General features: G+C 35.7%; 1 protein-coding gene across 1 annotated transcript in view; it reads right to left on the reverse strand.

The window, feature by feature from the left end:
* The window catches only part of amon (prohormone processing protease amontillado), a 288241-nt gene that overhangs the window by 19232 nt on the left and 244032 nt on the right, over positions 1-24977 (reverse strand). Inside the window, exons 5-6 of the mRNA XM_073959324.1 lie at positions 14149-14225; positions 13891-13979 (exon numbers count right to left, since the gene is read on the reverse strand). Of these exons, the coding sequence (XP_073815425.1) occupies positions 13891-13979; positions 14149-14225 (166 nt within the window). The remainder of the gene's footprint in view (positions 1-13890; positions 13980-14148; positions 14226-24977) is intronic.

The raw sequence follows: 24977 nt of genomic DNA on the forward strand, positions 1-24977 counted from the left end.
ACCGAACACACCCATACATATATGTGTATGTGCATTCATTTGTATGTATTATTTATATATTGGTGTAAATATTGACATTGAGGAAGATATCGCACCAATTTATGGCCAACAATAAAAATCACTCTCTCCGTGTTAACATATTTATGGCAATTTTGTAGATGTATTTGTTTTAATACACAAAGACAATATTATAGAAAAAGTAATATCCGGATTTCCTTAAAAAGCATATATGTGTGTACATTAGGGTCATAACTTTTTTCCAGTTATTAAAATCAACATCACACAGTCGTGTAGAGCATAAAAATATTAAAAATGTTTTGTCACTTTTTCTCTGTCGTAAAGAAATCTCTGCGACATGAAAAAATAACAATATTCTGACACAACAGCTTGGTAAGGAGGTAATTTGCGTTTATTGAGCTCTTAGGTATATTTTTGTAGTTGGTTGGTTGCATGAATTTTGATCAGTTTGATATCTATAGACCAAAACTACAATATCCATAGACCAGACTACAACTTTGCTTTCGAGAATAATCCGAAATTCATAGCGGTTTAGAATATATGAATCCGACAAAATGAAAAACGAAAGTGCAAGTGCCTGGACACGTGTCTTCTTATGTTGCGGTCATCTGTCACGCTGCGGCGCCAGTATAAGTTAATATTATAGAACTCAAAAAAGTACACAGTACGAGGGCAGTTCGGAAACTTCTTAGCCAGAAAAAAGTTAAGTGTTTTGGAAACCTCCATCTCTGTTATGAACACATGTTAAATTTTGTTTCGATCTGGCAACTCATTCATATAGAAACAGGTGTTCAAAAAAGACGCATCCGCAATTTTTTTACAATGGAAAAATTAGAAATGCGTTCTGTCATTAAATATTTACATAAAAAAGGTTTATCGGGACAAGAAATTCATAATGATATGGTGAATGTGTTAGGTGAAAGTGCTCCTTCATATGCAACAGTAAAAAATTGGGTTGCTGAATTTAAACGTGGTCGTACAAGCATTGAAGATGAACCATTAAATGATCGACGAATAAAAGTTCGTGAAATTGCTAATATCATGGGCATCTCAAATGATCGAGTCCATTTAATTTTGCATGAAGAACTACAGATGAAAAAGCTTTCTGCAAGATGGGTGCCGCATTTGTTAACAGTCGATCAAAAACGCATAAGAATGAACATTTCTCAAGCTTGTTTGGATCGTTTTAAGCGAAATAAAATGGATTTTAAGCGTCGTTTCATAACTGTTGATGAGACATGGATCCACCAATATACTCCAGAGACAAAAGAACAATCCAAACAATGGACTGAAGCTGGAGGAAATGCCCCAAAGAATGCAAAAACAATTCAATCGGCTGGTAAGGTTATGGCAACGGTTTTTTGGGACTTCAAAGGTATTTTATTGATTGACTATCTGCAAAAGGGTAAAACAATAAATTCAGAGTACTATTGCAACCTTTTGGATCAATTAAATGTACAAATTCGAGAAAAACGTCCTGGCTTACAATACAAAAATATAATTTTTAATCAAGACAACGCACGAGAGCGCAAGAGTGTTTTAACAATGTCTAAAATCAACGAATTAAGTGTATTGAAGTTTCAGGAGATTATATTGAAAAATAAAAATATTTTTGAAAAACTAACTATTCTCTTTCATTGATAGGCTAAGAAGTCTCCGAACCGCCCTCGTATAATAATATATTTTATGTTTAAAATAAAAGAAGAAAGAGCGAAGTTAAGTTCGGCCGGTCCGAACCTTTTATACCCTCCACCTCGAGTTGTATTAAGGAAGAATGGAACATTTAATTAACTTTCGTTTATGAAAGAACTGAACTCTTCAGCCACGCTAACTGAAGACTATGACGTTCTTTGTTTCTCACTAAATTTATCATCATATCATTACATATATATATGGTAAATTTCAAATTTCCTTTACAATTACATAGAAAAAAAATTAAAAACTTTTTTGGCGAGGACATCCGCCATTTTTGGTACATGGGTTACGAAAAAACTCGTGGTTTCAAATCTGTTCGCGTTCACAAAATTGGATGCTGCACTCAAAAGTTATATGCGGTTTTACTCTCTTGTAAAGAAAAAATATTTAAAAATTCCTATTGTGTTGTAATAAGAACATGTATATATGAATCGTTAGCAGCATTTGATATCTATCCGTAGATGCTAAAATAGTTGCTAAATTTATTTTTATTTTCGCGGAAAATCAAAAAATATTGAAGAAATCTTGGAATAAATTTTATTTATTCTAAATCAGAGTCCAAACAATCTCTAAAACAAGTTAAAAAGTATCAGTCGGCTTTGCCGACAGAGATATACCCTCAGACTGTGCAAATTGAAACACTTTTTTCACAAAAAAAAACTTATGTATTTAGGGGGTTTCAAAATTTGAAAATTTGAATGAACCGACAAAAATGTTGATAAGGATTAAAGTACAAACATTTTGCGGAAAAGGTACTTAGAGGAATGGACCGACATAGACCATGGGGTGCCATAGGGGGTTTTTACACCCTTCGGACTGTTTTCTCAAGAAGTATGGACTTGCCCCTGAAACAACTTTTACCATCGTAATTGAGGCAGCGAATGTAGGTTGCTTCAACAAAAATCAAAGTGATTTAATAGCAAGGTCTTAAAGTGAACTTATCCAAAATTTTGTGTGGGAGGTACGGGATGGAGTGGATATTTGTCCACTCCATATTCCATATTCGAACCTGATCTATATCTGGTAGATATTATGAGAATGTGTAAAGTATGGACCAAATCGGTCACTCCCATCAAAAGTTATCGTGCGCACAATTTTTCCGAATATTTTTGAACATTTGTGGGGTAGGTACCTGAAGGAGTGGACCGATATGGCTTATCTACGAACTTAAACTACGTTTGGAAACAATATTACGAAGGCCAAATTTTGGCCGGAATCGGCATTTTCGTTCGAGAATTATCTTGCGCTTCCACCCATAAACATGGTGTCATAGGGTTTGTTTTTCAACTTTCAGGCTATATTTTCAGGAAGTATGGACGAGCCCCTGAGGAAACTTGTACCTTCGTATATGGGACAGTGAATACAAAATGTTACAACAAAAACCAAGGCGTTTCGAGAGCAGGTCCTAAACTGAACTTTTCCGAAATTTTGTGTGGGAGGTACTCGAAGGAGTTTACCGATTGAGTCCATATTGGAACCTCATCTAAGTCTGGTAGAAGTTTCATAATTTGCAATGTATGGACCAAATCGGTTACTTCCTTCAAGAGTTATCGCAGGCACAAATTTTCCGAATATTTTCAAACTTTTGTGGGGGAGGTACCGGAAGGAGTGGACCGATATTATCCATCTTTGAACTTGAACTAAGTTTGGACAAAATATTACGAAAGCCAAATTTTGGACCGAATCGGCAGGTCCGTTCGAGAGCTATCATGCGCTCCAACCACTACACACGGTGTCATAGGGTTTTTTTGTAACAGGCTATTTTCTGAGGAAGTATGGACTTGCCGCTAATGAAACTTACAGCGTCGTATAAATGACAGCGAATACAACATGGGTAAACAAAAATCAAAGCGATTCGAGACCAGGTCCTAAACTGAACTTTTCCGAAATTTTGTGTGGGAGGTACCCGAAGGAGTGGACCGATTGAGTCCATATTGGAACCTCATCTAAGTTTGGTAGAAATTACACGATGTGCAAAGTATGGACCAAATCGGTTATTCCCTACAAGAGTTATCGTGCGCACAAGTTTTGCGACAATTTTTGAACATTTGTGGGGGAGGTACCTGAAGGAGTGGACCTATATGGCCCATCTTCGAACTTAAATCGAATCTGGACAAAATATTTCGATACCCAAAATTTTAACCGAATCGATTGATCCGTTCGAGAGTTATCGTGCGCACCAGCCAGCCAGACAGACGGACAGACAGACAGACAGACGGACGGACATTGCTAGATCTACTCAAAATTGTCTGAAACGGATATCGTACAAACATACTTGGGGTCTAAAACCATTATTTCGATGAGGCACATTTTTGGTCGTATCAAAGTGTAAATACCCTCTTTAGCCTAAAGGCTGAGGGTATAAAAATAATTTAAAAATACGTACAGAATCTAGACAACGCGTAGAAAAATGTGAGATCGCGTTTATAACTTGCATATTACAGCAACAACAAAGAACGGAAACTTATTGTTGGAAATTATTTCAAAAATATATTTTTGGTTAAATACGAAAAATTTGAAAAACAAATGTTGGGAGTTATTCTATTATTTCGCTAAATTTCGATCCAAATCCTGAAGTATTTTGCTTAAACTTCTACGAGAAAAGTAATTAGTCATCGTGAAAGTATATTTGCTTTCTGTGATAAGCAATAGAAATAAGAAGTAGAGAGTAATATTGAAATTACAATCAAAGAAAAAACATAGAAGTTAAAAACCGAATAATTCGCGAATTGGTTTAAATCGGTTGAGGTGCATGTGCTTTTCGGATACAGGGAGTCCATGTCTATCAATGTGCATGGATTTTCCCATGTTTCATTCAGCGGCCAAAGTGTGCCATCAGTTGCATCTTACCATTCAAAAAACCTTCAAGTGGGCAAAAATTACGCGATGTGCATATGATTATAAGGTGCATCCGATTTCAATGGCCGCCTATTAAAAATACGTCAATATAAATTATTTTAGACAGATTCGTCAAGAACTGGGGATGTGCCACCGCATTCTATTTTGGGATAAATAGGGATATTACTCCTGAATCTTTGTAATTTGTGACACACCTTTTTGGCAAATATTATAATCGCGTATAAAGGATTATATTTATGCAAAAATAATCAAAGAAAATTGCGGTTCAATTCGCGGAATTGTCAAAATATATTTTTGCAGATTTTCCTACTTTAAAGGTATCTATAAGCAATAGAAATAAGAAGTAGAGAGTAATATTGAAATTACAATCAAAGAAAAAACATAGAAGTTAAAAACCGAATAATTCGCGAATTGGTTTAAATCGGTTGAGGTGCATGTGCTTTTCGGATACAGGGAGTCCATGTCTATCAATGTGCATGGATTTTCCCATGTTTCATTCAGCGACCAAAGTGTGCCATCAGTTGCATCTTACAATTCAAAAAACCTTCAAGTGGGCAAAAATTACGCGATGTGCATATGATTATAAGGTGCATCCGATTTCAATGGCCGCCTATTAAAAATACGTCAATATAAATTATTATAGACAGATTCGTCAAGAACTGGGGATGTGCCACCGCATTCTATTTTGGGATAAATAGGGATATTACTCCTGAATCTTTGTAATTTGTGACACACCTTTTTGGCAAATATTATAATCGCGTATAAAGGATTATATTTATGCAAAAATAATCAAAGAAAATTGCGGTTCAATTCGCGGAATTGTCAAAATATATTTTTGCAGATTTTCCTACTTTAAAGGTGTCTATATCCGGCGTTTTAGTGGATGGATTCGACCGCGGAAGAGCTCATTAGATCAGGCACGTAAAAAAACTAAAATCACGCGGGGTTCAGGGGTACCTGTACGACAGTTGTAAATTTTAAAGCCAAAAAATAGGTTTTTTTCAGAAAATTTACGCACCAAATTTTCGCCTTTGGACTTCTATTACTAGGAAGCTGTACGGAGCACACTCATGAGATATACATCGAACGACGTGGAATCGCGAGTTCTACAATCCTATAAACTAGTTTGGATTATTATCTAGTTGCACCCACTATTTATAAGAAAAATTCGAAAAACCCAGTTTTCAAAACTTCAAAATGTCAGCATCGATTTTAGGGGGATGCAGTGTATATATCGAAAAGTCATACATTAGAACCATGTTGCCCAAGGGGTATTCTTCAATTCTTTCTTTGAGCTTATGTCTGAATTTTCGGTGGTTTGACCAGAAATCAAGAAAGAACACAAAAAAACTTGTAGACCTCAACACATTTTTACCCATTTTTTAATATTACCACCAACGCAGCTTCCACGAAAATTATTTGTTATGGTCCATATTATGAGATCGTGGCTAAAACACTTCAATTAATATAAATATATTCATATTTTATAAAATATATTAACAGTTCGCGACTTATTAAATGGTGAACCTCAACTTCAACGATTGAAAAACTTTTTTGAATATTACCATATATCCTATATAATTTTATTTTATATATCATTTCAACTAAAAGTGGCTTGTGTGAGAACTTTTTCAATATTAAAATGGAATAAAAGTTGTTGTAGTCAATAATAGACAAAAGGTCATTCATTCGTACAACAGGTAATATTTTTTGGTGGACCTACACTGACAAATTTATGAATGAAAGTGTTGTAGCCCCAAAGAAGACTAAATAACAAATTTCAGCAATTTCTATGAGAAAATGTGATTAAATCATTCAAAGTACCGAAAATTGGGAGGTACTGTTCTATGGCGCTATATCAAAAAGTGAACCGATATAGCTTATTTTTAATACAGGACATCCTAAGATTATTATTGCTAAATGTATCTTGATTTTAACAGACGGACAGACGTACATACATGTTTATAACGATTTACAATATGTGGGGGATTCTGAGTGAAATCGGTCAGTTTTGCAAAAAGTTGTTTTTGATTTCCTTTTTGCTGTGTTAATGCTGCTCTTCAGCCAAACATTATCACATATTTATTTATTTTATTTAATTATACCCTACACCACTATGTGGAAAGGGTATTATAAGTTTGTTTTGGGGAAAATTCATGTAACACCGCGAAATATTCGTCGCAGACCTCCAATGTGGTATACCGTTTTTCATATCTCGACGAGATAAAGCGATATAGCGATGTGCGTCCGTGCGTCTGTCCATTATAAATTGTAATCAAACTCCAGGCCGCAATTATGGACCGATCGTCACGAAATTTTGTATGGAGGTCAGTTTCACATCAGAATAGATCATCGCTATTTTAATTGGTGATGATCGTGAAATATTTAGCGGGTAAAATTTACGAAAAACTAAATTTTTAACCGATTTTTTAGCTGCTATGTAGGTCGCAATAATAGTCCGATCGCCGCGAAATTTTAAATAAGGTAAGAGTATATGACAAGGAAAAAGCTTGCATTTTGAGATGGTGATCAGATAATGTTTAGATGGTTAAATGGACCACAACTTTTGTGTGAAAACTGTGAACATTTTTATACCCTCAGCCTATAGGCTAAAGAGGGTACGTCCAAAAATGTGCCTCATAGAAATAATGGTTTTAGACTCCAAGTATGTTTGTACGATATCCGTTTCAGACAATTTTGAGTACATCTAGCAATGTCCGTCTGTCTGTCTGTCGGTCTGTCTGGCTGGCTGGTGCGCACGATAACTCTCGAACGAATCAATCGATTCTGTTCAAATTTTGGGTATCGAAATATTTTGTCCAGATTCGATTTAAGTTCGAAGATGGGCCATATAGGTCCACTCCTTCAGGTACCTACTTTCCGTTTCAGACAATTTTGAGTACATCTAGCAATGTCCGTCTGTCTGTCTGTCGGTCTGTCTGGCTGGCTGGTGCGCACGATAACTCTCGAACGAATCAATCGATTCTGTTCAAATTTTGGGTATCGAAATATTTTGTCCAGATTCGATTTAAGTTCGAAGATGGGCCATATAGGTCCACTCCTTCAGGTACCTCCCCCACAAATGTTCAAAAATTGTCGCAAAACTTGTGCGCACGATAACTCTTGTAGGGAATAACCGATTTGGTCCATACTTTGCACATCGTGTAATTTCTACCAAACTTAGATGAGGTTCCAATATGGACTCAATCGGTCCACTCCTTCGGGTACCTTCCACACAAAATTTCGGAAAAGTTCAGTTTAGGACCTGGTCTCGAATCGCTTTGATTTTTGTTTACGCAAGTTGTATTCCCTGTCCTCTATACGAAGCTGTAAGTTTCATTAGGGGCAAGTCCTTACTTCCTGAGAAAATAGCCTGAAAGTTACAAAAAACCCTCTGACACCGTGTGTAGTGGTTGGAGCGCAAGATAACTCTCGAACGGATCAACCGATTCGGTCCAAAATTTGGCTTTCGTAATATTTTGTCCAAACTTAGTTCAAGTTCAACGATGGATTATATCGGTCCACTCCTTCCGGTACCTCCTCTCAAAAGTTCGAAAATGTTCGGAAAATTTGTGCGTACGATAACTCTTGAAGGAAGTAACCGATTTGGTCCATACTTTGCACATTATGAAATTTCTACCAGACTTAGATGAGGTTCCAATATGGACTCAATCGGTAAACTCCTTCGAATACCTCCCACACAAAATTTCGGAAAAGTTCAGTTTAGGACCTGCTCTCGAATCGCCTTGGTTTTTGTTGTAACATCTTGTATTGACTGTCCCCTATACGATGGTACAAGTTTCCTCAGGGGCAAGTCCATACTTCCTGAAAAAAAATAGCCTGAAAGTTGAAAAACAAACCCTATGACACCCTAAGTTTATGGGTGGAAGCGCAAGATAATTCTCGAGCGGAAATGCCGATTCCGTCCAAAATTTGGCCTTCGTAATATTGTTTCCAAACTTAGTTTAAGTTCGTAGATAAACTATATCGGTCCACTCCTTCAGGTACCTACCCCACAAAAGTTCAAAAATATTCGGAAAAATTGTGCGCACGATAACTCTTGATGGGAGTGACCGATTTGGTCCATACTTTACACATTCTCATAATATCTACCAGATATAGATCAGGTTCGAATATGGACTATATTCCACTCCATCCCGTACATCCCACACACAATTTTGGATAAGTTCACTTTAAGACCTGCTATTGAATCACTTTTTGTTGAAGCAACTTACATTTGCTGCCTCAATTACGATGGTAAAAGTTGTTTCAGGTGCAAGTCCATACTTTTGAGAAAAAAGCCCGAAGGGTGTAAAAACCGCGTATGGCACACCCATGGTCTATGTCGGTCCATTCCTTTATGTACCTTTTCCGCAACATTTTTGAACTTTAATCCTAATCAACATTTTTGTCGGTTCATACGACCAAAATTTTGAAACCCCCTAAATACATAAGTTTTTTGTGAAAAAAGTGTTTTAATTTGCACAGGCTGAGGGTATATCTCTGTCGGCAAAGCCGACTGATACTTTTTTACTTGTTAATATACAGCTTATATCCATATTCTCTTAAGACACATTCCGCCTCTGTAAATAATATTTGGAAGGCCAACTCTTGACCTTTCCATTGATGCCAATTATGTTGGTTTTCGTGGTCAGATAACAGAGGTACAGCCTAATATATCCAGTTATTTGTTTGTAGTGTTGTCATTAGCACGCTAAAGGTCGCAATTACAGCTCAATAGTCACGACATTTTGCGCGAGGTATGAGTTTAGGTCGAAGAAGATGCCTACAATTTTTTATGATGATCTGATGTTATTTAGCGGCTGAAATGGCCCATTACTTTTGTATGAAAAACAAAAAAAAAAATAATTTTGGTCCATACTTTAAATCCTGGAGGGCATATGCCGACAAAATAGCCTACATATGGAAAAATAACTACTGAGCTTTCCCCTGATGCAAATTGCAATAATGTGTGTGCTCGATAACGGACCTACTGTCTAATAAATAATGGATTTTGTGTAGAGAACAAACATTCCCTGCCATGGTACAAATTGACTCTATCATGACAGAGAAATACTCAGTTTTTACATTATTGCAAATAACGTGGGCCCTAGCGTATTAATTGCAATTTTCCAATTTTAGAATATTTATTAGAAATGTAAACATCCACAAACATCCAAGAAGGGACAAGAGAGACTTCTCTCATATCAATGAGTGGACCCCGATACGTACAGGCTACCGCCGAATCTGACACCTCTTGAAGCGAAGTTTTACATGTCGCAACATTACCGAGGGGTATTTTGTCACCGTTGAAAATTTGAATTTACCTGTCCGGGAAATCGAACCCACGACCTTCGGCGCCATTATTTAAGCTTGATGTGCTAAGGTGACATTAAGTTATTTCTTACAATAAGTTTATTACTTCCATTAAGGAATTTTGATTTGCTGGAAGCTAATTCCGAGGAGTAGAGGTGTAGGGTATCACATGGTTAGAGAGGTGTACCCTCAGCCTGTGTGAATTGAGACACTTTTTTCCCAAAAAAAAAAACGTATGTATTTAGGGGGCCTTCAGATTGGGCGTATAAACTTGCCGATATATATATATATATGGATTAGAATAACTTTCGGTACAAATTTCCATAGTATTCTCGCACTGACCCTTATATATAAAAATTTTGATCATTTGTGTGGGTGGTACGCCAAGAGATGGATCGATAGGGCCCACTTTTGAACATAAACTAAGTGTGGATCAAATGTTTCGAGGTCCAAAGTTTGCACCAAATCGGTTGCTCGGTTTCTGAGAAATTTTGTGGGGGATGTACCGAAAGGAGTGGAATTAGCATCATCCTCGAATTTCATCTAATATGCTGGCCGTAGGGTTTTTTACAGTTTTCGGGTCATTTTCTTAAGAAGTATGGACTTGCCACTGAAAAAAAAACTAGTACCATCGTAGTAGTGGCCTTGAGTGCAGCATGTTGCAAGAAAAACCAAAACGATTCGAGAGGAGGTCCTAACCTGCACTCTTCCGAAATTTGGTGTAGCAGGTATCCGAGGGAGTTGACATATATAGTCCATATTTTAATGTATGTCTCGTAGAAATATTACGATGCCCAAAGTGTGGGCCAAATTGGTTACTGCCTTCGAGAGTTATCGTGCGCACTTTTTTAGCGAAAAGTTTTGAACTGTTGTGGGGAAGGTACCCAAAGCAGTGGACCGATAGGGTCCATCTTAGAACTTGATTTAACTTTGGGAAAAATATTACGATTGGCTTTTTACAGCTTTCAGGCCATTTTCTCGGCAATTGTGGACATGCTCCTGCACCGTCGTATTGGGGGCAGCGGAAACAAGTTGTTGCGGTTGTTGAACCGATATAGTCCATACTCGTACCTGATCTATGTCTCGTAGAAATGTTACGATGTCCGAAGTTATGACCAATTCGGTTACTCCCTACGAGAATTATCGTGCGCACAATTTTAGCGAAAAATTTTGAACTTTTGTGGGGGGGTACCTGATGGAGTGGACTGATATGGCCCATCATCGAACATAAACAAAGTTTGGACTAAATATTACTAATGCCGAATGGACCCGTTTGACGCTTTTAGGTACAATTTAAGACCGAATTAGTTACCGATTTCCGGTATTTTGAAGTTTTTAGCTACATGTTCTAGCTATAATTTGGCACTTAGGGTTTCAGGTAAAATTGTGTTTATAGGTACATTCGCAACAGAAAGAAAACTAATAAATCCATATTAGCTCAGAGTATTTTATGGTGGAGGGTATAAAAAGTTCGGCCCGGTCGATCTTAACGCTTTTTAACTTCTTCTATTTTTAGAACTGTTGAGGTGGGAATTTGTTTCAATTTCTACACACTTCACATTTTTATTTTATTTTGATCTCAATGTGATTTGATCATGCGAACACGCGAACATTAAGGGTTGTTTAAACGCTCATATATGCTTACATGTGTATCATCAACTGTTCTTTGTTTTTTTTTTTTTTTTTAACAAAAAGTACCCCGCCGACGGCGAGCGTTGAACACACAACCCTCGGATTTGTAATCGGACACACTCGCTATGTGCCACCGCACTCATAACTTAGTAAGGAGTAACATTAGTAGTTATTTTTGTTTACATTACTTTCTAATGGGTTACATAACGATTAACGGATCCGAATTGTTGCTGGGTAAGGGTTGTTTAAAAGCTTAAATGTGTCCCACAAAAAACTCGCGTGAACACACAACCCTAGGATTTGTGGTTGAACACACACGCTCTGTGCGACCGTACTCATAACTTTGTAACGAGTAATAACGGTACCACCCGATTTTAGGTATTTTGAGGTTTTTAGCTACATTTCCAGAACGAATTGTGAATAACTTTGCATTGAGGGTGCAAAGTGGTCACGAAATTATTTACTAAAAATTGTGAAGATAGGTCAATGTTTTTGAATAGTCCCAATATAACGGTACCGCACGATTTCAGGTATATTGACATTTTTAGCTGCATTTTCAGGCCGAATTAGCAGTAAATTGGCATTTAAGGTTCGAATTGGCAAGAGACTTTTCCACCTTAAATTGTTGTTGTTGTAGCAGCATATAATGCTGGGTTGGCAGCCGCTGGCCGAAACACTTTTGGTTTCGGGTCAATCCGGTACGTAAGAACCCGCTGCCGTGGGATTGACCTAAAATTGTGGGCATTTGTACTTTCGTAACATATACTTCATGGTAGGGGATATAAAAAGTTCGGCTCTACCGAACTTAACACTGTCAACCTGAAGTGACCTCCGTTTTGAAAAAATGAACCATGCCCGTGTCACTTCGTAGAAGTCACTTCGGCGACACTTCTTGGACATCATTTCCGCGATAGTTCTTGGATTTAATTAACAAAATCTATTTATTTTTTAATTTATTTTTTCTATTTATTTTTTTTTTTTTAAAGTACGCTTTTAGAGAATTATAAATTTCTGTCTATGTATATTAATTTTTTGTCTGGTTTGGGAATCGAACCCGGACCTTCAGAGTGCAAAGCGAGCATGATTATCACTGCACCACCGAATCATATAATCATCAGATAGAAAAATGTCCCATATTTGTTCAATGTGTTGAATTATTAAATAAATGTAAACAATCGCCTTGGAAGTCATTCCGAAGTGTCACGATACGCGATAAGAGGTAATCATAATAATGCTAAAAACATTGTATGTGTAATTCAAAAAAGATCGTCTTTTATCTTCCTTGGCGTATCTCCGGAGTGACGTCTTAGGTGAGGGAGTGAAAAAAATCACTTCCAAATTCTAGCAGGGCAAGTAAATTCAGTAAATATTATTCGTATGTATATTATGTTCTTATGCATACATACTAATCTAATGTGTGGGCATGTGCTTGAGAAGCCCCTTGTCAGTGGAATGGGTTAAGGTATGTCGATAGCAGATGTGTTTTTATTTTCACATAAACACATATTTGTGGAAAAGACATCAAACTCTGATTTCAATCGCCTGCCTATGTCATAAACTTTTAGCAAAGCAAACTAAAAAGGAAAATACACACTCCACAATAATCGTAAAGGCTATGCTGTATTCAATTAATGGCTTTTAATGGAGAAAACACTAATAAAGATGTGATAACAATAACAACAATACCAATAAAAATAATGATAATGATGATGATAATGATGATGGCGATGGTGAGAATCAAAATGTATCGACTGACTAAACATTATATGTTCATAAGAAGTGTCAATAAAATTATAAATATAACCATTCTATTTATTTGCAGAGTAAAACAAACACAACCTCCATGATTTTATGGAATTGCTTTGAAGTAAAGTAAAAATGTTCGGGGTAATTAATTTGCTTTAAGGATGTATGTATTGACATTAAAGATTCTTTTAATTGGATTTATTTTCTATATCTATAATCCAGTTAAGATACTTATTATTAATGGCAGCAATATACAGAGGTTTTTAGCGTGAATTGTTGGTTGCCAAGCACTAATGAACATAATCGGCAGTAAATTCTATTAAACACTCATTGCTTCAACTGGCCCGTCATCCTTGATGTGCAAAATTGTTTGTTATACCATATACCATAACACTATTGGTGAACAAGTTGCAATCGAAATTGTAATGTAATACAACAATTTGGTCTTTAGCAATTATATAAAAAAATACTTTCACCAAAATCGAACAAAAATACGTATTTCCAATAGCATAAACTGTCTTCCTATTACATTGAACAACCCACGCTGGCAAATTATTTGACATTTTATAATCTGTCTCCAGCAACTGTAAGGTTTACCTCATAATATCATCTCAACTTACTCACCTGCAATCTTGCTGTCATAAGCAACACCAACACCACAAATTCCATTATCACGAGCAGCAGCAACTTCACCAGCGCAACGAGTTCCATGGCTGCCGGGAAAATGAAAGTAGAAAATAGAAACAGAAGCCAAAAAAGAAAATGAAACAACAATAACAAAGTGTGTTGTACTTTAAACCTTGACCAATTCTTCTCCGAACAATTGAGATTACAGTCAACAAAAACATTTCTATGAAATCGAATGTGACAGGTTAACCTTACCTATTGAACCAATCATCCGTATAGCGAGGATAAGGGAATGGATCGTTGCTACTAAAATCGTAACTAGCTTCAGCATTCTGAAAATAAGGAGAAAAGACAAAGAAACAATTATAAAAATTTATTATATTTTATACAGAAATGGCTAATATCATATTGTTATGAAAGTAACTGATTGATTTAAATTAATTTAGATGATTAATTATTAAACTTTTATTGTATTCGTGTCAATCTTACAACAACAACTACAGTCTAGAATTTACTACAAAAATGAATGTAAGGAATGTATGTTCTAAAGGCTGAAATAAATAAATAAATTTATCGCTTAGTCTCATTTTGCAATCCCAGTAAAATTTTCGATGACAAATCATGAGTTGAATCATGGGTGCAAGTGATCTGGCCTGTCATCTTTTTGTCATTTTCACTCATGAATTTTATATGAGCGTGACCCGCAAAAGATGGCGTTCTTTTTTGGATTCTAAGCATGTCATTTTAACAAATGCACTGAATGTCATTTTCACCAATGCTTTGACATGTCATTTTAACCAATGTATTGACACGTCATTTTCACCCATGCTTTAACATGTCATTTTAACCAATGCTTTCACATGTCATTTTAGCCAATGCTTTCACATGTCATTTTCACCAACCCCTTGACATGACATTTTCATGTCTTGTTTGGAAATTGGAAATGCTGTATTGAAATATAGTTTTCATAACAAACAAAACTCTTTATTAATTCAAACGAATTCATGAAATAACTACAATTAATTTATCAGCAAAATGTTTACATCCAAAGTTGCAATGTATTCACCAACACCAACACCAACATTTTGGAAATTTATACTTTTGTTTAGGGACGAAAATATGCAGGGATTTACAACCCGGCTTGCTTTAAGGATCTCTAAGAACAAAATGTAACGAACAGGCAGGAGAGACTTTTTCTGGAAAATACCATTGATGCCCCCCGAAATGTTTTGGTCGAACAAAATTTGTTAAGCTAGTGTAACAAATGATTACATAATTTCTTTCTCATAAAAATTTTTTTATGATTGCAGATTTCAAATGAAATGAAAACTTATATTTTTCTGAAGTTTCTGTTCAGAAAATGTGCGTCATTAATACGTTTTTTAAGAAATGTTTTCACATTTTTTGTTTGGACCTATAGTCTAATGAAATCTGAATTACTGCTTCATGTCGTATCATTCCACTATTAAATACGAATTCCGTAATGAATATACTCCATGTTTGTTATATCATATTCGAGGTATATAGAGGTCCGAGGCATTACACTCAATGGACATGCATGAAAAATGTCTATTGGATAAAATGTATGAAGGGTTTTGCTTGCACTATATCTTAAAGAAAACAAGTAAGAAAGTATCAGTCAGCTGAGCCGAGAGAGATATACCCTCAGCCACGTACCCGAAGAAAAAAAGTTAACACAATACTTCTGTAGGTTTTTTAGCTGTTAGGAAAATTTTCCAGGATGGAAAGGGCCGCAAAAAACTACATGTTGCAACAAAATTCAGAATGATCCAAGACGAGTGCATTTTTTCCAAACTTTGGGAAGGTTGTACCCATAGGAGTGATCCGATGTAGTACATATTCGGACCTAATACAAATCTGTAGGAAATATTTTTTTTTTCTTTATTCGTCTATGGATATTTTCCTTACAGACTATATAATTAAATATGTTGTACTTAATTTTCTGAATTTAAATATATTACAATTTTACTTTTCAATTTACAAAGTTTGAGCTAAATCGATTTCTCTCTTAAAGGGTTATTTTACACGTTAGCCAGTTTAGGTGGTGCCGGTAGGATTTTCTGGACCTTTTTGGGTCATTATCTCAGGAAGTATGGACTTTCCCACGAAAAAAATTACAACGTCGTAACAGGGGCCGCAAGTGCAACCTGCTGCGTCACAAATTAATAAGATCAGAGAGGAGTTGTTAAACTATACTTTTTCCAAATTTTGTGTGAGAGGTACTCAAATCAGTAGACCGATATAGTCCATATTAGAACTCGATCTATGCCTGAAAGTAATATTACCAATAGCAAAGTTTGGCTCAATTCGGTTATTCCCTCCTAGTGTTATCATGCCCACAATCTTGGCGAAAAATTTTGAACCTTTGTGGGGGAGGTACCGGAAGGAGTGGACCGATATGGTTTATCTTCGAATTTAAACTAAGTTTGGACAAAATATTGAAAGACCCAAAGGGAACTGATGAAGTTGTTTGGTGACAACTGAAACTATAGTACTCCCTACCCTTCGCCCGCAACTAATCAATTTCATATCCACTTTAAAATATTTTGTTGTTATTCAAACAATTGAATTACAACAAAATATGGACTCAAGCTGAAATAAACACAAAGATGTAAAATTCTGCAGTCCAACAATAAAAAACGCCAACAACAATAATAGGCATCAGCACGGCCTTGTTGACCAATGCGTAATGCAAAAACAACTTTCTTGTTGTTTTTACCCCCGCTTATTGAAGCAACACTCCTATGTTCGTATTCTTTGCGAAGCAAAGACGATATAAAAACAGTGGTAGATTTGAAATTCTTTAGTTCGACTCAAATTGTAGGGTAAACAGCTTTAGGGCCATACAGCAAATTTCTCATTTTATTTAATTTGCTAGATGGCTTTATTGACCTGTTTATCGATACAGAGTCGGCGAAAAAGGGAACAGATGAAGTTGTTTGGTGACAACTGAAACTATAGTATTCCCTACCCTTCGCCCGCAACTAATCAATTTCATATCCACTTTAAAATATTTTGTTGTTATTCAAACAATTGAATTACAACAAAATATGGACTCAAGCTGAAATAAACACAAAGATGTAAAAGACCCAAAATTTTAACTAAATATGTTGATCCGTTCGAGAGTTATCGTGCACTCCAACTACGACACATGGTATTATATGGGTTGTTTGCAGTTTTCGTGCTGATTTCTGGGGATACATGGACTTGCTCCTGAAAAAAATTATATCGTCGTAATGGGGGTAGTAAATACAAGTGGCTGCAACAAAAATCAAAGCGATTCGAGAGCAGGCCTTAAACTGCACTTAAGCAAAATTTTGTGTGGTAGGTACCCGAAAGAGTGAACCAATAGGGTCCATATTGGAACCTCATCTATGTCTGGTAGAAATGTCACGATGTGCAATGTATGGTCTAATTCGGTTACTCCCTTCAAGACTTATCGTGCGGACATTTTTTCCGAACATTTTTGAACTTTTGTGGGGGAGGTACCTGAAGGAGTGGACCGATATGGCCCATCTTCGAACTTAAATCAAATCTGGACAAAATATCTCGATACCCAAAAATTGAACCGAATCGATTGATCCGTTCGAGAGTTATCGTGCGCACCAGCCAGACAGACAGACGGACAGACAGACAGACGGACGGACATTGCTAGATCGACTCAAAATTGTCTGAAACGGATATCGTACAAACATACTTGGGGTCTAAAACCATTATTTGGACGAGGCACATTTTTGGCCGTATCAAAGTGTAAATACCCTCTTTAGCCTAAAGGCTGAGGGTATAATTAGAAAATTGTCTCGCTGGCTTCACCAAAATTTTGTTATTCTATTTTAGACAAATTTGTTGCTAAACAGTAGGAGACAATAATGACGTAAAATAAATTTGTTTGCTATATTTTGCAAATCCATTTGAATTGTTTCCCTATAATCAATGAAGTATAACACTGTTTGGACAACATCTTCAGTTATATCCCTCACAAAAGTTCAAAATAAGCGCAGTTTAAAGACTGTTCGAGGGTCCTTTACAATTTCCTTTTGTTGACACTTGTAGTCTTGTTTACTGCGATATCCTATTTTTCGTGGGCAAGTCCACGCTTCCTGACAAAGCTCAAAATACGATTTTTTTAATTCGTTTCCAACCGATTACAAGTTATGACAAATACAAAACTCTTTTGGACACAAGTGGTCCTTCTTGATTAATTTTCTTATTATTAGCGAATAAATATGTGGGATTCTTAAAGGATCGATTGTTATTTGTCAAAACTATGTAACATTTGAAGCAATACATTTAATTTAAGAATTATTTAAATTATAGTTCCAATAAGTTGCAAGAACTGAGTCAGCAAAGTGTTTAATATCATCGAGTCCAAAAACGTCCACTCGTTCAATTAAAAAATGAATGCTTCTTCTTTAACATTATACCGAAAGTAGAGAATACAGCCGGAACAACAATCATGTAATTTTTTCGACTTAAAGTGTTTTGTCACGATTTAGCTAAGAGTTTGCCGATTGATTTCTGATATTGGTTTTTGGCATAGCCCAAACATGAGTCTTGTAGCCTCATACGAGTACAGTACTTCGACAAGGATTCGGAGTATATGAGTCGTAGTCTGTATTGTCCGATTTTAAATGTCTGGGGTTTTTAATTGTCTTCCACAGAATCTATCACTTCTAGTAAAGATGCAAATATGGCGTTTTTATGACATAAAATAATATTTTATTCTTAGGCTATCGACACAATATAAGTATAGAAGTCCAAGCTGCACTCGCAGATTCGATTTATTCTTCTTTTTCGAGGTATTTAATTCATAGAAGTCAAAAAAGGGGTTATGATCGGGTATACCCTCCAACACATTAAACCCGTGTATAACATAATTTGTCCTACTCGCGAATAGAGTTATATAGGGATTGGATTAAGAGGAATCCCAAAATGTAATCTATGATCTTCGAAATACTGAAAATCTTGTGATAGCAAACACAATTGAAATTCTCTGCGGTTGTAAAACTCTATACCATACCGTGGACCTACATGATTAAAAACTTCGATATAGTTTATTTTGAATTCTAAATATATGAGGACTTATATTTTATACTCTTTAAAAATTATAATTGTACCCTAAATACTACTGAATTGATATACTCTGTGTCAATATTTAATATAAAATAAACTAACAAATTCTTTAAAATAGCTTTATGTAACGCTACACAACATTTCAAATTTTCATGATTTTTGGTCGGGAGTCACCCTCCCCAACCCGAAATGAAATCCTGCGTACGTCCCTGGAACGGACCAAAATGAAAATAAACAGGTGTGTAAATAAAAACACAAACATCATCTCTATTGGATCGATGCTGATGATACAAATGCTGATGAAAATATCGGATCTTTCACGACTTCCTTTGTATTGGTTCAAATGCTAATGTAAAGATCGGATCCTTCACGACTTCCTTTGCATGGGTTCAAATGCTAATTAAAAGATCCGATCTTTCACGACTTCCTTTGAACCAATACAAAAGATGACATGAAATCACGTCATCGTATAGAACCCTTTCCTTCAAATTTTGCTGGGATGTTTTTTTTCCTCTTTCATATTTATTTTCATTCATTATTACCCCTTTTACTCTCTCGTATATCACGGTGCGCCCTAATTAAATTTAAATGGAAGGAGCCTACACCTGGAAGATTGTCCTCTATGATGTTTTCGTAGATATTACCATTTTTGGGATATAGAAGTAAAAAATTTGACAACTTAATGACTATATCGTCTCCTTATAAAACAATGTCATGACTGCAATTTCCCACCTTACACTTATATATCTCAAATATGGCACAACCTAGGAACAAATTACGAAAACCAATCTTTTAGAGAATTTTTTCTAGTCACAATTCGATAAGACTTACCGTTTCTAAGCAAATCGTGAAAACCTAACAAACAAAACCTAAAACTGTGACCTGAACTTCTATATCTCAAAAATGGTAAAACCTAGGATCAAATCATAATGGGCAATCCTCTGGAGAACTTTCACAGCTACAATATTTTTTTTAGCCCTATTTCGCAAGGACTTGCCGTTTTCAAGCAAAATCGCGAAAACCTAAAATAAACGTAAAAATGTGAACTTTAACCGCGATTTATTTAAAATCCATCCAGCGATTTTTCTTGTTTTTGAATTTTTCTCATCTATGAACATTGCTGTTTCAGAATCCGCGAAAACTTGCCAGGTGTAAGCGGTTTTCATTTAATGTTAGTTAAGGTGCACCCTGCTTGACATTGTTTTATAGGGGGCCATACAGTCAGTACATTGTCCCAATTTTAACTTCTATATCTCAAAAATGGTAAAACCTACGAAATACCATTGAGGTCAATCTTGTAGAAAATTTTTACTGCTATAACATTTTCTTTAATCCCATTTCAAAAATAAAAACCTAAAAAATCCCTAAAAATGTGAACTTTGACGATTTATTTGAAAATCCCTCCGGCGATTTTTTTTTGTTTTTTTTTTTTTATTTTTCTCATCTATGAACATTGTAGTTTCAGAAACCGCAAAAACTTCATTTAAATTTAGTTAAGGCGCACCATGATATATTACCTCTGCCCCATTTGTTGTTTATATTCATCCATCTGTTCGTATATGAGTGTATGTAAGTTTTGCCGAAAGTTTTTGGACGAAAATCGTAAAAAAAACAAAATATCCTAAACGAAGATTGTTGGCTGTATAATATCCATTTTTAGCCGATTTGTGTGTCATTGATACTCTTTAGAAGAGAAATTGCGCCACAGCCATAAATATGGCCTAATCGGACTTAAATACAGTTATAAACAAAATCTGTTTTCACAAGGTTAGAACATATCCTCCTTGCAAACTATTACTGCCTAGCCCACCTTCGGATCTAGCCCTCTTATTACATCATATGGTCTGTACTCGAACCGAAAACAATCTAATTTTTTATTTAAATAATTTCCATTATAAATTTGAAAACCATACCGAGCTAGCATTTGGAAGATTGTTTCTTCAAAAATCACATTGCGGACTCTTTTTAGAGTCCCTTTGGTGATCAAAAATTGATTAAGTCGCTTGTATGATCAGAAAGGGACTCGAAAGTGACTCCATGTAATGATTAAAAAGATTTCAATTTAAAATACAACAACAAATGTGTAGCAATCACAAATGAATCATTGAGGCGTTTAAAATGTGACTATTTTTTCGTTATTTATAGTCACATTTTGATCTTCATGAAGATTGAAAAATGCTTAATCAAAAAAGGTTCATGCAGGTGTCTGAAAAGTGATTATAGTTATGTATCTTCTGATCATATTTTGAACAGATAGGTGACTAAAAACTGATTGTTTTGTTTTATTTTTGTTTGGTTGTAAATAATTCTCATATAAACTTTTTATAAAACTTTGATATAAATGTAACGTATAATATTAAGTGTATAGACAAACACAACACATGTTCAGGTTTTGCCAAGTGAAATGAAGAGGCAGTATACTAACCACCGCGCAACATAAAGGATATTTAAAAGACATAACAAAGCAGAAAAGACAATAAAACAAAGGAAAGGAACAAAAAAGAATAAAAAGAAAATTTTTTAATTTATTTTGTCTAATAAAAATACTCATAAATGAATCCCTAAAGACTCATGAAAATTACAAAAATAACTCGAAACTAATGCAGAGGAAGACTCATTTGTGATTTGTTTAGAAGAGTCGCCTGAGGTTACGTTTTCCTCCCGACAAAGGAGTCATTTATGATCAGAAAATGAGCTCATATTCCAGCTTTTTAATCGTGCAGTCGGATCAAAAAAGACTCGAATTTGATTAAAATTTTCAAAAAAATGCTGGCTAGGTAATAACAGCCTGTTTCTGTATGTCGAAACGAAAATGTGTGCGAATGAAATACTACCAAACTCGTGTGTGTTTTCAATTTTGTTGAAGGAAAAGCAAAGGTAATAATATTTCGAAAACTTAAGTTTGGGTGTGTTTCATTGGCACACATTTTCGTTTCGATATTAGAAACAGGAGGTAAGTTTTTGTTTATGGGAACACATACATTAATTGCTTTCCAATACAAATTTGATCAAAAAGTACGAGGACGGAAAATAGCAATAACTCAAGCAGAATTGTCAAAACCAATCAGATGACAGCAACTACGAGGGGAGCTAGAAAAGTTTCTGGCCTAGTCAACACGCCGTGTTGTCAGACGCCATTTGCTTTTTTTTGGAAAGTTTGACAGTTTTTAGCCTAAAAGTACTCAGGACAGTTTGATATACGACCATGTGTTGCGTTATTTAAAGTGACTTGAAAAAAATAGCTTTGCAACAAAAATGGAATTTACTTGTGAACATTTTCTTCCAATTATTTTTCACTATTTTCGACGTGGACAATCACGGAAAGAGTGCATCGATCAATTTTAATCGTAGTGTCGATAAAAGACCATCCTATAGCACTATGAAAAACACTCGCTAAAAAACGAAGGTCGTGAGGGTCGTCCTAAAACGGCCGATGTGCCAGAAGAAAAATTAAGCCGTGCGTGAACGAATAATGCAAGATCGCCATGTTAAATACCATAAAATAGAGGAAAACATAAGAATTTATTCCACCAACTAACATTTGATATTGCATGATCACTTGGTGGCAAAATGGGGGTTTTCTCGTTGGATCAGGTGTTGATCGACGCAAGAAATTTCGAAAAAATACGATCGCGGTACTTCAAAAGATGGATCCAGGTGACGAATCATCGAAATATGCGTATGAGCCTGGAAAATAGTAGCAATCGCCAGAAGATGTTGTAAAAGCGATCAAAAACCATGATTGGGAGGTGTGGAGAAAGTGTTCGACAATTGGTTTGAGCTCATGAAAACGTGTATAAATCATGCTGTAGACTACCGCAGACGGAAGCCTTTCTGAAAGCAATGCGGTCGCGAAATTTCGTTAATAACGTCGTCCCTTACGTCACCCTATTTATACCCTACACCACACTGTGGTAAGGGGTATTATGCCGTTGTGCATTTGTATGTAATATACAAAAAGAAACGAAATAGACCCATAGTTTCTTTTGCATGTCCGTCTGTCCATGTATTTTTGTTCGCAACGTACAGGTCACATTTTTTGTCTGATTAGGCTGAAAATTGGAGAATATAATTTTTTTAGCCATAGGAAGAACGCTATTGCTTTTGGTGAAAATGGGTTCAGATTTGGATGTAGCTCTCATATATATTTTCGGCCGATTTGACGTAGTTGCTGCACCAACTACTCTATATATGTCCGATTTTGATAAAATTTGGAATATGTGACTGAATTCGGTCTGAAAATAAATATGCCAAATTACATCGAAATCGGTTTGGATAGAGCTCCCATATATATTTTCGGACGATTTCACGTATTTGCAGCACCAAATACGCTATATACGTTTGGTTTTGATGAAGTTTGCAATTTGTGACTGAGCTCGGTCTAGAAATAAATGTGTCAAATTACGTCGAAATCGGTTCAGATTTGGATATAGCTCCCATATATATTTTCAGCCGATTTGACGTATTTGCTGCACCAAACATGCTATATACGTCCGATTTTGATGAAGTTTGCAATTTGTGACTGAACTCGGTCTAGAAATAAATGTGCCAAATTATATCGAAATGGGTGCAGATTTGGATATAGCTCCCATATATATTTTCAGCCGATTTGACGTATTTGCTGCACCAAACATGCTACATACGTCCGATTTTGATGAAATTTGGATTGTGTGACTGAACACGGTCTAGAAATAAGTGTGCCAAATTATATCGAAATCGGTTCAGATTTGGATATAGCTCCCATAAATAATTTCGCCCGATACAGCTCACAATATTTGAGATGGAGTTGTATAATTTGGTATTAACCCTAGGATGTTTCGTATTAAAAATTATATCGGTGGTCCACGTTTTGATAAAGCCTTCATAAGGCTTTTTCCTCCCAATTTGTTCATGGCTGAAATTTTGTCTCTCTTGGGGCTACAGAACTTTATCCCAGAAATTTGTCAGTACAGTTCCACGTTTTGATACAGCCTCCATAAAACGGTACCTCCCGATTTCCAATATCTTAAAGGGTTAAGCCTCATTATCGCACCGAAATGGATGGAATTTGGTAATTGGTCTTAATTGGTACAACAAAACAGTTCCCCAGAAATTTGTCAGTACATGTCCACGTTTTTATAAAGCCTACATAGAACGGTACCTCCCAATTTTCGACATTTTTAACGATTCAGCTTCATTTTCACACCGAAATGTCTGAAATTAGGTGTTTAATCTTCATTAGGGCCCAAACTTTTTCCCAAAAATTTGTCAGTCAAGGTTCAGGTTTTGATATAGCCCCCATAGAACGTTACCTCCTTATTTGCTATATTTTTAAGGTTTCAAACTTATTATTCCATTGAAATGGCTGAAATTTGGTTTAAGTCTTCTTTGAGGGCACATCCCCTCAGAGTAATGCTGGCTTGCAATTTCTAAGTAATTCAGTCACGAAAAACTTCTCTGCTAGTGGTGCCGTAGGACGTGCCGTTCGGACACGGCATAGATCCCGTATCATTGAGCCAATATGAATCGACGTGCACTCGGTGATATGAGAGAAATCTTCTTTTTCCTTCGGGGATGTTGTGGGAACTTATGTATATATAGGCATATAAGAGGTATTTTAGGATTGATTGAGGATTTTAGCTTATTTTTAACACAAAAATAGCAGTCGTTCAATGTACCCGGAAGTCAGAAAATGTATCTACGAAAAATTTGCATCATATGTCCAAATTTGTGTATCACCCCCAATTTAAGGTTTCTAGTGGTTAAAAAAAATTAATCACAATTAATCACATAATTTGGGATTCTCAATGGGTAGGAAAAATCCACGCATCAACATAGGTTCATATTTTGGTATATACCAAATATAAAGGTACCTCCCGAATTTGCATATGTATTTTAAAAGTTGTACGTACATCGTCCAAATAGAATAACCGTAACATGGTATTTCGAATTTTGAATGGGTAAAAACATCGATGTCTCATTCGAATTAAACCTTGTTTAACAGAAAGTGA

This window comes from Musca autumnalis, unplaced genomic scaffold, assembly GCF_047663935.1.
Source record: "Musca autumnalis isolate F117 unplaced genomic scaffold, ASM4766393v1 scaffold_1, whole genome shotgun sequence".
Lineage (NCBI taxonomy): Eukaryota > Metazoa > Arthropoda > Insecta > Diptera > Muscidae > Musca > Musca autumnalis.